This window comes from Octopus bimaculoides, chromosome 23 (genome assembly GCF_046866305.1).
Source record: "Octopus bimaculoides isolate indiv1 chromosome 23, ASM4686630v1, whole genome shotgun sequence".
Taxonomy (NCBI): domain Eukaryota; kingdom Metazoa; phylum Mollusca; class Cephalopoda; order Octopoda; family Octopodidae; genus Octopus; species Octopus bimaculoides.
In genome coordinates this window covers 21,988,841-22,001,397 of record NC_142950.1, presented here as the reverse complement: position 1 = coordinate 22,001,397, position 12,557 = coordinate 21,988,841, and the positions used below count along the sequence as shown (strand labels likewise).

General features: G+C 35.2%; 1 protein-coding gene across 2 annotated transcripts in view; it reads left to right on the top strand.

Moving 5' to 3' along the window:
- The window catches only part of LOC106867809 (FERM, ARHGEF and pleckstrin domain-containing protein 2), a 343,165-nt gene that overhangs the window by 323,015 nt on the left and 7,593 nt on the right, over positions 1–12,557 (top strand). For both annotated transcript variants that reach the window (XM_089340665.1, XM_089340664.1), the window contains exons 18-25: positions 430–616; positions 2,905–2,955; positions 4,331–4,389; positions 5,088–5,159; positions 6,417–6,485; positions 7,428–7,517; positions 8,836–8,921; positions 10,032–10,141. In XM_089340665.1, coding sequence (XP_089196791.1) covers positions 430–616; positions 2,905–2,955; positions 4,331–4,389; positions 5,088–5,159; positions 6,417–6,485; positions 7,428–7,517; positions 8,836–8,921; positions 10,032–10,141 — 724 coding nt within the window. The remainder of the gene's footprint in view (positions 1–429; positions 617–2,904; positions 2,956–4,330; positions 4,390–5,087; positions 5,160–6,416; positions 6,486–7,427; positions 7,518–8,835; positions 8,922–10,031; positions 10,142–12,557) is intronic.

Below are 12,557 nucleotides of genomic sequence, written 5' to 3'. Positions count from 1 at the left end.
TTGTGATATTTCTTCCAACTTATAATGTCTTGAGTTCAAATTCCACCAGCATCCACTGAGCTTTTCATCCCTCGCAGATCAGTAAAATAAAGTACTAGTGAAGTACTGGGTTGATTTTTATCGACTTACCTTATCTCCTAAAATTGCTGGCCTTGTGCCAAAATGAGAAACCATTATTATTAAAGCAATAAACTGGCAGAATTTGCTTGCTCCCAACTTGCTTCCTCTCCTCAAAACTGCTAGCTTTGTCCCAAAATTTGAAAGAATTATTATTATGATAATAATTTTTCTCATGCTTTTTCTTTTAATGACTTATTTCTTTCTCCTTATATTTTTGCCTTCTCTCATCTATTTGCATCCTTTTTTTTTTCTGTCTTTATACTCTTCTTATCCTATCTTTTTTTTTTTCTTTTTATGAATGGTTTTCAGATTTATCGAACTTACTTAGATCGGCTTGAAGAGATGCTCTCCGAATTGGAACTAACCCTCAAACGGAACAGAGAATTCGAGCAGTTGTACAAAGAATTTGAGGCTGAAAAAACGTGTTACTTGCCTTTGAATACCTTCCTCCTAAAACCCGGACAACGACTTCTACATTATCGGTTAATACTTGAAAGTAAGTGTTGTTCCACTTCATCACCTTATTGCATCTCTCCACCCTGTCCTTGTCTTTCATGTTCCTTCTTTACTTTATTTCACATACCCATCCATATTTCTGTGTGACACTCAATGTATATGTATGTATGTGATGTATACTTCTAGATTATTAATGATAAACTATCTGACTCTCACTCTATCATATTATATGCTATCTTAATTTCCACCAACACTATCCTCCCATCTATTGAAAATTATTTTATTAATTATTGCCTTCCATACATTAATATTTGAAGATGGCTTTTTGTATGTTTATGTCAGAGCTGAAAAATCGATGTACCCATGACCTTCTATGTCTGTATTAGCTTGTAAAATGTACAATAGTACCATGTAAACTATAACATATACACTAATACAGACATATGAAATAATTTATTATAAATTAAAATAAATTATTTTTTCATTAACAATCATAATCTTATGGATATCAACTGGTGAAATAAATATATTCATCTCATACCTCTTGACTTTCTTTATATTCTGTGTATTGTGTATGTATATATATATATGTGTGTGTGTGTGTGTGTGTGTGTGTGTGTGTGTGTGTATAAAATCTCCTTTCCAAAAGGTTCATGATAGTTTTCTGTCAAAGATATTTTTTTTAAATAGTTAATAACTTTTTAGAAAATCTTTCTTTAGCCTTTTAGTATTAAAACTGGCCATATCCAGCCTAAATATTCTACCAGTTTTACCTTTAAACCAGCCGAATTCAGCCTCTTAGACACTCCCTGTAATGTTATTCTAAATATAAACAATTACATCATTGAAATCTGTAAGATATCAGATTGTGCATAATCAATTCAAAGCAATGTGAATACATAAGCATAACATTTGACAGAGTAAACTAAATGTTAAAGGGTTAAATATTGTGACTGTATCAATCATTTTATATAAAACCTTTTAATTGTAGATTATATATATATATATATATATATATATATATATATATATATATATATATATATTGGGTCATCCCATAAATAATGCAGTTTTTTCAATAGCATGAACTAAAAGTCAGAGGGGGACAGGATAAACTACCTGCATCAACTTGCTATAAAAGCAGGTAGTAATTTTACCTTGTCCTTATTCTTAGTGCAAGTTTTGAAGTGTGCAGTTGAATATTAAGTTATTTTTTCAAAGCTATAATGGAAGTGACAAAGGAGCATAAGGTAACAACACTACAGAAAGTGTGAGGAATATTAATGCAGTATATGGCGATCGGACAATAAGCGTAAGCCAGTATCAATGGTGGTTCCAGAAATTCCAAGCAGGAAACTATAGCCTAGAGGACGAGCCTCATCCTGGAAGATGTGTAGAGCTCAACAAGGATGTCCTGCAAACCGTGGTGGAACAAAATTCCATTGCAACTGTTGAGGAACTAGCAGAGAAGCTTGGATTTGATCATTCAACCATTCATTAACACCTGTGCTAGAAGAAAAACAACCATCTTTTGTTTCAAGACGAAAGGTGTTCTTCCATCAGGATAATGCTCAGCCACAAACAGCGAGGATGACATTCCAAAGAATGGAGCAGTTTGAATGGGAAACGATGCCCCACTCACCAAATTCAAAATGTTTTGGCTAGAAAAAACATGAATTCTGTAGACAAGGTCAGAACAGTCCTAGAGGAGTATTTTTCATCAAAACAAGTGAATTTTGGAAGAGGAATCTTGCAAGTCTACCAGAAAGATGGAAGAGCATTGTAGAAAATGAAGGAGAGTTTATTTTAGATTAAAAAAAAGAACTTTGTTTATTTTAATTTTGAAAAATAAAAGGAGTATGGAAAACCACATTATTTATGGGATGACCCATTATAGATATATATATATATATATACACACACACACATGTATGTATGCATGTATACTGGTTGTGATCCAGCATGATTGCAGCCTAAGGGTTAAAATGGATAAAAGAATATATATATATTCATTTGCATGTGTCTATATACAGACATGTACATGTATACATACATATATATCCACATATATACATATCTGTGTAAATATACATATATATACATACATATATACACACACACATGTATGTATATATATATATATGCACCTATATATATATATATATATATATATATATGCACATGTGTGTATATATATATATATATATATATATATATATATATATATAAATGTATAAATGACCGTATATGTATATATTTATGCCCATGTATTATATATATATGTATATATATAATCAAAACTTAATGGGTGTTTATTTTTATTTTCAGGACTGTTGAAACACTATAACCAAGACCACCCTGACTACAAAAATTGCCAAGGTAACATGTCTGTCCCTTTGTCACTCTCTGTCTGTCTGTCTGTCTGTCTGTCTCTATCTATCTATCTCACACACACGCACACAACACATGAAAGTAAAAGAGGCGGCCCTCCTCTTCATATTATCATTCATGACATCACTTTCTCACACAAAATTCCATTATCACTATCCCCTCCCACCGCACCTCCTGCTTTACAGGAAGAGACTAAAGCAAAAGTCAGTGCCAGGCATAAAAATGTTCAGGTAATCAAGTAATACACACATATGTATTCATATATAGTGACACTCCGTCGGTTACGATGACGAGAGTTCCAGTTGATCCAATCAGTGGATTGGAATTAACATGCAAGTGGCTGAGCACTCCACAGACACATGTACTCTTAATGTAGTTCTCTGGGAGATTCAGTATGACCCAGCGAATGTGACAAGGCTGACACTTTGAAATACAGGTACCACTCATTCTTGTCAGTTGTGTGGACTGGAGCAAAGTGAAATAAAGTGACTTGCTCAAGGATATAACATGCTGCTGGGAATTGAACTTGTGATCTTACGATCATGAGCCGAATACCCGAAACACTAAGCCATGCACCTTCACCATATTCATATATATGAATATGTATGTATATATTCATATATACACATGCATATTATGATTTAACCTCTACTTTTCCATGCTTGCATGGATTGGAGAGAATTTAATGAGAATTCAATATATTAGATTATTATTATTATTCATTTTGTCCATCATGTACAAGTATGTGTGTATTAATCATTATTATATTTATTTTATTAAATTTAAGAAAAACAACGCATGTCTTTGACAATTCCAGAGCATACTGAACTTATTTTGTGCATGATGTTTGGCCCACCCTGTATATGATAGGCTTCTTTCAGTTTCTGTCTACCAAATCCGCTCACAAGGTGTTGGTCAACTTGAGGCTTTGGTAGAAGACACTTGTCCAAGGTGCCAAGCAGTGGAACTGAACCTAGAACCATGTGGTTGGGAAACAAACTTCTTACCACACAGCCATGCCTGCATTTACATATATATATTTAATAAACGAAAATATTTGTAGTTTGTAACCAAAGTTTGATGTTTGCTTTTCTTATTGAAAATGTCTGAATATTTCAGTAATAAAGACTCTAAGATTCTTGAAATGTTGGATATCACAAGGGTCTTGGTTCTGGTCTGCTTTCAACTACATGAAACAAAGTTCTGGCAATGTGGTTTGGCTTGTTTGAAGCTAAACTTGATAGAAATAACAGCCAAATTTTCCTTAAAACACTGGATAGACACATTAGATAACGTACTCTTAGATATGCTTATGCCTGAATCTACTGTTTTTTTCATATGTCTTCTCTTTTCTATTTAACAGAAGCACATAGCCATATTCTTGAAGTAATCAATCTGTCTAGAGAAAAAATGCAAAAAGTGGTAAGTAGTTGTTGTTGTTCTTATGTCCCTCTTGTCAGTCTGTAACTGCACCAACAGAACCAGTGGTAGAGAGCAACCCCTGCATTATGCATGTGCAGCATGTCCAGCTGTTCAATGACCAGACTGCTTGCCTGTACATACTGAATGCAATGTTGCAGCAAGGACATGTTGGTTGAATGCAGTGTTGCATTGAGAACATGTTGGATGCAGAGTTGCATTGAACATATGTGGGGTTCAATATTGTGTTGAGGACATGTTGGGTGCAGCTTTGCATCATGAACATTCGGGTGCAATGTTGTATTGAGGATATGTATGCAGTGTTACATTAAGAACATGCTGGGTGCACTGTTGTATTGAGGACATTGTTTTGTGCAGTGTTGCATTGAGGATATGTTAAAGGTAATGCTAACCTGAATACTGTAATGTAATTTCTAATCTACCAGCCATGATGATGATTGGAATAGCCATGACTACGGTGATTGTAATGATGATCATGATGATTATTTTGTAATTTTACTCCCAAATTTCGAGGAACTACTACTCAACAACAGTTGCCTTTAAATCTTACATATTAAAGGAACACCAGACTTTCCACACAATTCCAATCCTTTACAATTTCTCTCAGTTCTTTATTGATGATTTTGTAATTTTCCAATATTTTATCTTTGTTTCAAGCTGTTTTCTTTTGCATTTTTCAGGATAATTTACAGAAGCTTATAGAACTTCAGCGAGATTTGGTCGGAATCGACAGTCTCATACATCCAGATAGGGTGAGTTAGATTGGATTGCTTAAACATTTCATGTGCACAAATACACACACACACACACACACACACATACATAATGAGAGAAAAGAACCTGCGTTTGAACTTGGAATTCCTTTATTTTATCTGTTACGTATGTTTCAGTGTTTGATAATAAATGATGTCAGACTATAAATGCAATCCATTATAGTTCTTCTCAGCTTCTGGTTTCATGCTCTTGATTGATGGGGCTGGGGTCATTCCAAGTTAGCGATCCCAGAGGCATCATCATGCATAGAGCTGACCAGGTCCACCAGTGTTCTCCATCGCTGGCAGTCCTGTGCCAGTCCTTCTGCATCCTCCAAGGTGATATTGCGCCTCTGGAGATCTTCCCCAATCACATCAAGCCATCTGGTGTAAGGCCTACCATGAGGTCTCTTCCAATCTGCAGCTGCTGCATAGAATGAGAGTAAATCCCTGGTAGGATTATCTTGCATGAGACAGAGGACTTGCTCATACATTTCCCCATGGCCAGGCATGTCCCTACTGAATACTGGAAATGAAGGACACTGCTTATATGACAGAGATACTTGTTTACAACCCTCACATGATGTCAACACAGAGAGACACACACACAATGTATACAATGGGCTTCTTACCGTTTCCGTCCACCATAATCCTCACAAGGCTTTGATCAGTCTGGTGCTATAGTAGTGAATATTTGCTCAAAGTGCCACACATTGGAACTGAACCCAAAACCACATGGATGAGAAGCAAGACCTCTAAAACACACAGCCATATTTGTGTCATTATCTGTTAGTCACACATACATGTAAACCTTCTTCAATTTCTCTCAAATATCTCTGAAGGGTAATATTTATCTCCACTTAAAAGTGGATGTTCTGTTAGAACAAACTATAAAGCTTTGGTTACCATGAGAGAAACTCTTATATTGACTTTTGGTGCAAAATGTACACTTGTTTATACTGCTAGTGGAAAGATTAATCCCTGCCACCTCCAGTGATGAGACTAGCTGATCATGTGATTTCTGGTTGTGACCTTCGACCCCGCTGGAGGTGGCAGGGATTTATTGCCCCACTAGCAATATAAACAAAAGTGCATTTTGCACGAGAAAGCCAATACGAGAGTCTCTCTCACAGTATAGTTTGTTCTAACATCCACATTTAAGTGAAAGATAGATATCACCTCTCGGTATTAATATATACTGTCACTAATATATATTTTCCAGTATCTCTGTTTTCACTAAAAATCTTCTATTTGCAGGAATTCATTCGAGAAGGATGTCTGCAGAAGTTTTCCCGTAAAGGTTACCAACAGAGAATGTTCTTCTTGGTAATTCTTATTAAAAATTGTCAATAGTAATCCTGTTTTACTTAGAGCATGTGTGACTGGGTATAGTGAGTATGTGTGTTTAGTTCATATAGGTGGTTAGTGTGTGTGTGTTTGACTTGCACCACTGAGTTTGGTGAAAGGTGTATTTGTATTTTTAGTGAATAAATATATGTATATAGCATGAACTTACATGTGTGTGTTTAATAAATATGTGTATGAATACTTGAGTGCATTCATTTGGATGTTTGTGTGTCTTGCAAAAATATGTACCTATACTTCTAAATTACATAAAAATATCTTGAAATACTAAAGAGCAAATTTATTCAATAAAATTGCCATTGGCTTCAATCATGGCCTCCAGACAACTTTGGAGCCTAGGCTCCATGTTTCAGATAGGTTTTATTGCCAAATATGATAAATATTTTTAGTATATCAATGGCAATACCATACAACATTGGAAGCAGAAACAGCTGTTAGATAGGATGCAATCTATTTGCATTAAATTGATAAATAATAATTGATGTAAGTCAATTGTTGTTAATCAGTATTTCTCCATTTTCTGTTTTCTTTAAATTTTGATTCTTGATAAACTCATGTTTATCCTTGTCTTTGCCTATAATTTATGAGCATAATATGCTTGCATATGTATACCCATGGTTAAATATAGGTAATATACTGGTAGTATAATGGATACTTTTATCCCTTAGATGGTTATTTTAACCTCTAACTCAACTAATCTTATATATATATGTGTGTGTCTGTATGTGCTGCTTTCTACTATAGCCTCTGAATGACCAATGCTTGGTAAGTGAAATTTGGTAGATGGAAACTGTATGGAAGCTTGCCAGTTGTGTGTGTGTACTTGTGTTTAGTATGTACCTTGCACTTTACTAACAGTGATTAAGATGATGATGATGATGCTCACAATATTGTTCAATGCAGTTTTCAGATATGCTAATCTACACAAGTCGGACAGCAACATCTCTACTCCAGTTTAAAGTGCACGGCCAGTTACCTCTTCGAGGAATGATGGTGAGTTGACTATTGTTTCAGATGGACCATTCACTGGTGCTCTTTGACCCTTTAACCTTTGATGTCATAACACAAGGAAGTAAGATATGATCTTAGAGGAATAGGAGTTACTGACAGTGATATACATGGGTGGGGTGGTGTTGGTGGGCTTATTGTTTTGCCTCCAGTCAGCTCTGATGCAGTAGACATGGATCAAAGGCATTCCAAACATAACCATCACTTTTTATTTGTTTGATAAATAGTCTATGACTACATCATCCAATCTATCCCGCCTTTCTATCAAAGACAGTAGCTTGTGATTTAAGGGGTATTTAAGTGCTATTTCTAGATGGTAATGTGACCGTACAGGGGCTCCATTGTCGATTTAACAAAACTGACCAATAATAGCTGGTTCTTTCTGCAGTTCCATTATACTGTTGACGGCTGAAAGTGACCATGGCAGAGGAAAACACAAGATCTCAAGTGTTCTGCCTCACACCAGAGACACAATACAAGATTGAGAAATGGGAGGAGGTCACCTTAAAACAATAGTTGTTGGTGTTTAGACCGTGGTTTACCCTAACCAAAGACATTCCAAACCATGACCATTTTTCTCTTTTTTTTTCTATTCCAACATTGTTTATTATGGACTCTATTATCTAGGGGACTCTGTTGGTCGGTGTTGACCATTCAACTGTACATGTATACACAGGCTTAGGGAAGATGTTTCCGAGGAAGATGAAGTGCAGGCAATTCTCCCCTCTCCATTTTGCTAGCCATGGGGAAATCTGCTAGTTTGGGCTGATACAGTTTGGTACTTGTCTCATCACAGGTTTTGCAGTTAGAACACATTATTACAATAATTATTATTAAGATTGAAAGCTGGCAGAATTGTTCGCATGCCAAGCAAAATGCTTGGTAGCATTTCGTCCTTTTTTACATTCTAAGTTCAAATTCTGGTGAGGTTAACTTTGCCTTTCATCCTTTCAAAATTGATAAAATAAGTACCAGTCAAGCACTGCGGTCGATGTAATCCAATATCTCCCTCCCTCAAAATTTCAGGCCTTGTGCCTATTATAGTAGAAAGAGATTATTATTATTATTAAGCCATTTCCTCTGACCATATGTTCTGACAGTTACTATTGAGGTCAACTTAGCCTTTTTTCCTTTCAGAGTTGATAAAATAAGTATCAGCTGGGCACTGGAGTCAATGGTAATCAACTATCTCCCTCCCTCCCTCCCGCAAAACATTACTGGTATTGAGCCAAAATTTGAAATTATTTTTATTATTATTATTCTTGACATTACTCCAAGAAAGTTTTTGTTCTGAATTTTGCAGGTCGAAGAATCTGATATTTCCAAAGTAGCTGTGGCAAATAGTTTTACAATCTATGGTGGAAACAAATGTATTCTCGTTGCTGCCAGGTGAATGTTTTTTTTTGTTTTTTTTTTCCTTGTTGTTTGTAGAGAAATGTATGAAGTGTCAGTAGTGAAAGTGTTTGTAGATGGTTCTCATCATCATCATCATCATCGTTTAACGTCCGCTTTCCATACTAGCATGGGTTTGAGGACTGGTGAAACTGGATGGCAACACCAGGCTCCAATCTAAATTTGGCAGAGTTTCTACAGCTGGATGCCCTTCCTAACGCCAACCACTCAGAGAGTGTAAGAAATTATTATTTTCAAAGGCAATGAACTGGCAGAATTGTTAGAGGGTCAGAAAAATGCTTTGTGGCATTTCTTCTGACCCTTAACATTCTGAGTTCAACTTTGCCTTTCATCCCTTCAGGATTATATAAAAAAATATTTGTCCATCATCATCATCACTTAATGTATGTTTTCCATGATGGCATGAGTTGAACAGTTTGATGAGAGTTGATCAGCTGAAGAGGTGCCCAGGCCCCATGTCTGATTTAACATGGTTTCTATGGCTGGACGCCCTTCCTAACACCAACCACTCTACAGAGTGTACTGGGTGCTTTTATGTAGCACTGGCATAGGTATTTTTATGTGGCACCTGCACTCACAAGATCCCAAGATTAGGAATGCTCAGCTGAAGAGGAAGGGACATGTCTGTATACAAGGATGACCATGAATTTACTTAGCTTGACTATCTTCTTCTCAAGCACAGCAAACTACCTGGAGTCACAGTCCCTTGTCGTCCCCTCTGTGAGGCCCAACATCTAAGATCTTTTCTCACTACTTCATCCCACGTCTTCCTAGGTCTACCTCTTCCACATGTTCTCTTCACAATTAGAGATATCGGCATCTCTTGATGCAACTGTCCAGAGTGGTGAATTGGCAGAATCATGACAGCATCAGACAAAATGCTTTGTGATATCTGCTCCAACCTTGTGCATTCTGAGTTCAAATCCTGCCCAGTCACTGACAAATATTGACACAAAATATTGTCTGAGGGATTGTGACAAATTGATAGTATCGTCAATGTGGAAAACTAGTTTGAGTTGAAGAGTTTGAAATGTATTGTCTTTAGCTGGCATTTTGTTTATTTTGTGTGTTACTTTATTTAACCAGTTCTGAAGAAGAGAAAGACAAATGGATTGAAGACTTGAACTTCTCAATTTCTATGGCCAAGAAACAAACTGATGATAGGCTGAAGTATGGCAGCATTCGGTCCACAACTAGTGAGTACTAAATTAACCAATTATTGTTTTGCCTGGCGGTATTATGTGCATTGGGTGAAAGCAATTAATGTTAGCTCATTTGTATGTTATTTAATTAGTTCATGTAGAACTATAATTCTCAACATGAGGAGAAAAGTACATGAATCCTCTTTTCTGATGGAGGGATACCAAGATGGAAATTATTTTCAGGGTAAAAAATAGATACTTTATCATTATTTGTACTGTTTTTGCAAGATTTACTTTTGTTATTGTTGATTTTTAGTTGATATAAAGTAGTTAACATCTTTAATTGATATGAGGTTGCTAATGTTACTGTATAAACTGTGGGGTTGGGTGGTTAACAATTGCAAATTTTGACCATGTGGCTTCAGGTTCAATTCCACAGCATGGCACCTTGGGTAGGTATCTTCTACTAAAGTCTTGGGTGGACATATGTTTTTCAAGTGAAATGTGATAGGAAGGGGTCGTATGGAAGCCCTAGGTGTGTGCGTATGAGTGAGAGTGAGTGGAGAGAGAGTTGAAGCATTATTGATGTAACCAACATGTTTTGTTGATCTGAAGTGCTAACCTTATATATCTGCATTGGTTTGTAAATGTACAATAATACTATGCAATGTGCAGCATACATATTGGCGCAGACATCATATCTATAAAAGTCAAGATGTGTGTGTGTACATGAATGTAGTTTATGCACATCCACAAATTAGCATGCATGTCGCTCCAATTTTAGGAGGAGATTCGGAATGACTCTATGTGCATTTTCGTGAACTTTCTCTCTCAGAGGTACCCGCATATACCTGTAAAAATCGATTTTCAACCATAACTTTTACCACTTTCAAAGTTTGTGCCTGAAGGAGAGAGAGAGAGAGAGAAATTGTATGTTTTTGAGAGGGAGGGTGAAGGAGAGATACAGTTTGTTTGCCAGCGTCTTAACAGTTGTATGGTAAGCAGCAAACAACAAACAAAAAGAAAAAAATACCTTTTCTCTCTATCCCTCCCTTACACACACATGCCAGTTATCTCTCGTTCTTTCTTTCTCTCCTTCTCTCACACACACAGCAACATTACAAACAAAACACATGTTGCCAAAAAGAAATAGAGGCAATCTTTTTATAGTGACTATGCGAGACAGAAAGTGTGGTGTGTATGTGAAGTTCTTTTGTTAGTGTGAGACAGCAGCATGTGTGTGTGTGTAATGAAGCTGTGTGTGAGACAGGGAGAGAGAGATAACTGGCATGTGTGTAAGGGACGGAGAGAGAGAGAGGTGAGAGATAGAGTGGGAGAGTGCGCTCTCTCTCTCTCTCTTTCATGTTCTTTCCCAACACTTTTTATGGAAACTACCGAATTGATGTAAACAAACACGTGGTCTGATTTTCACATTTCTAGGTATTGTACCGTAAATCGCCATTTCCAAAATATATTTATTTAAAATCATTTATCCGTATATATATTTAAGGCTAGATGTGTGTGTGTGTTTTTTTGATATACGGGCAACACACACACACACACACACATATGAACATGTATGCATACAAAAAATATGTATGCAATTGGTGTACATATATGTGTATGTGTGTGTGTTGCTCATATGTATATATATATATATATATATATATATATATATATATATAGATAGGATGATAAATTGAATATTAATTCAATTTAAAACCAAGTGGCCTAGCATATAAAAAATCTGAAAATTCAGAAAAAATTGTATTACATATGTATAAGGGATGACCACTAGGTGGACATCCAATATGCTAGAAAGGTCATCAACGACCCAACCGCAAAGAAAAATATAATGTTCTCCAGAAAAATTTCGCAAAACGCCAGATCAGGACAAAATGAGAAATATACAGAATAAACAATTATCTATGGACTGCTGCAGTTTCGAACACTAACGTTTTACTTACGTAACATCCGTGTTCTCATATATATATATATATGAGTGTGTGTATATATATATAGTGTATATATATATATATATATGTATATATATATATGTGTGTGTATATATATATATATATATATATATATATATGTGTGTGTGTGTATATATATATATACACACACACACACATATATATATATATATATATATGTGTGTGTGTGTGTATATATATATATATATATATATATATATATATATATGTGTGTGTGTGTGTGTGTATATATATATATATATATATATATATGTATATATATATATATATATGTGCATACCTACATCTACCTGTATATATAGGTGCATATCTGGGTACAGGACATTCCACACATATATATATATATATATATATACATATATATACACATATATATATACATATATATGTATATATACATATATATATGTACACATGTATATATACATATATACATATATATATATACATATATACATATATATATATATACA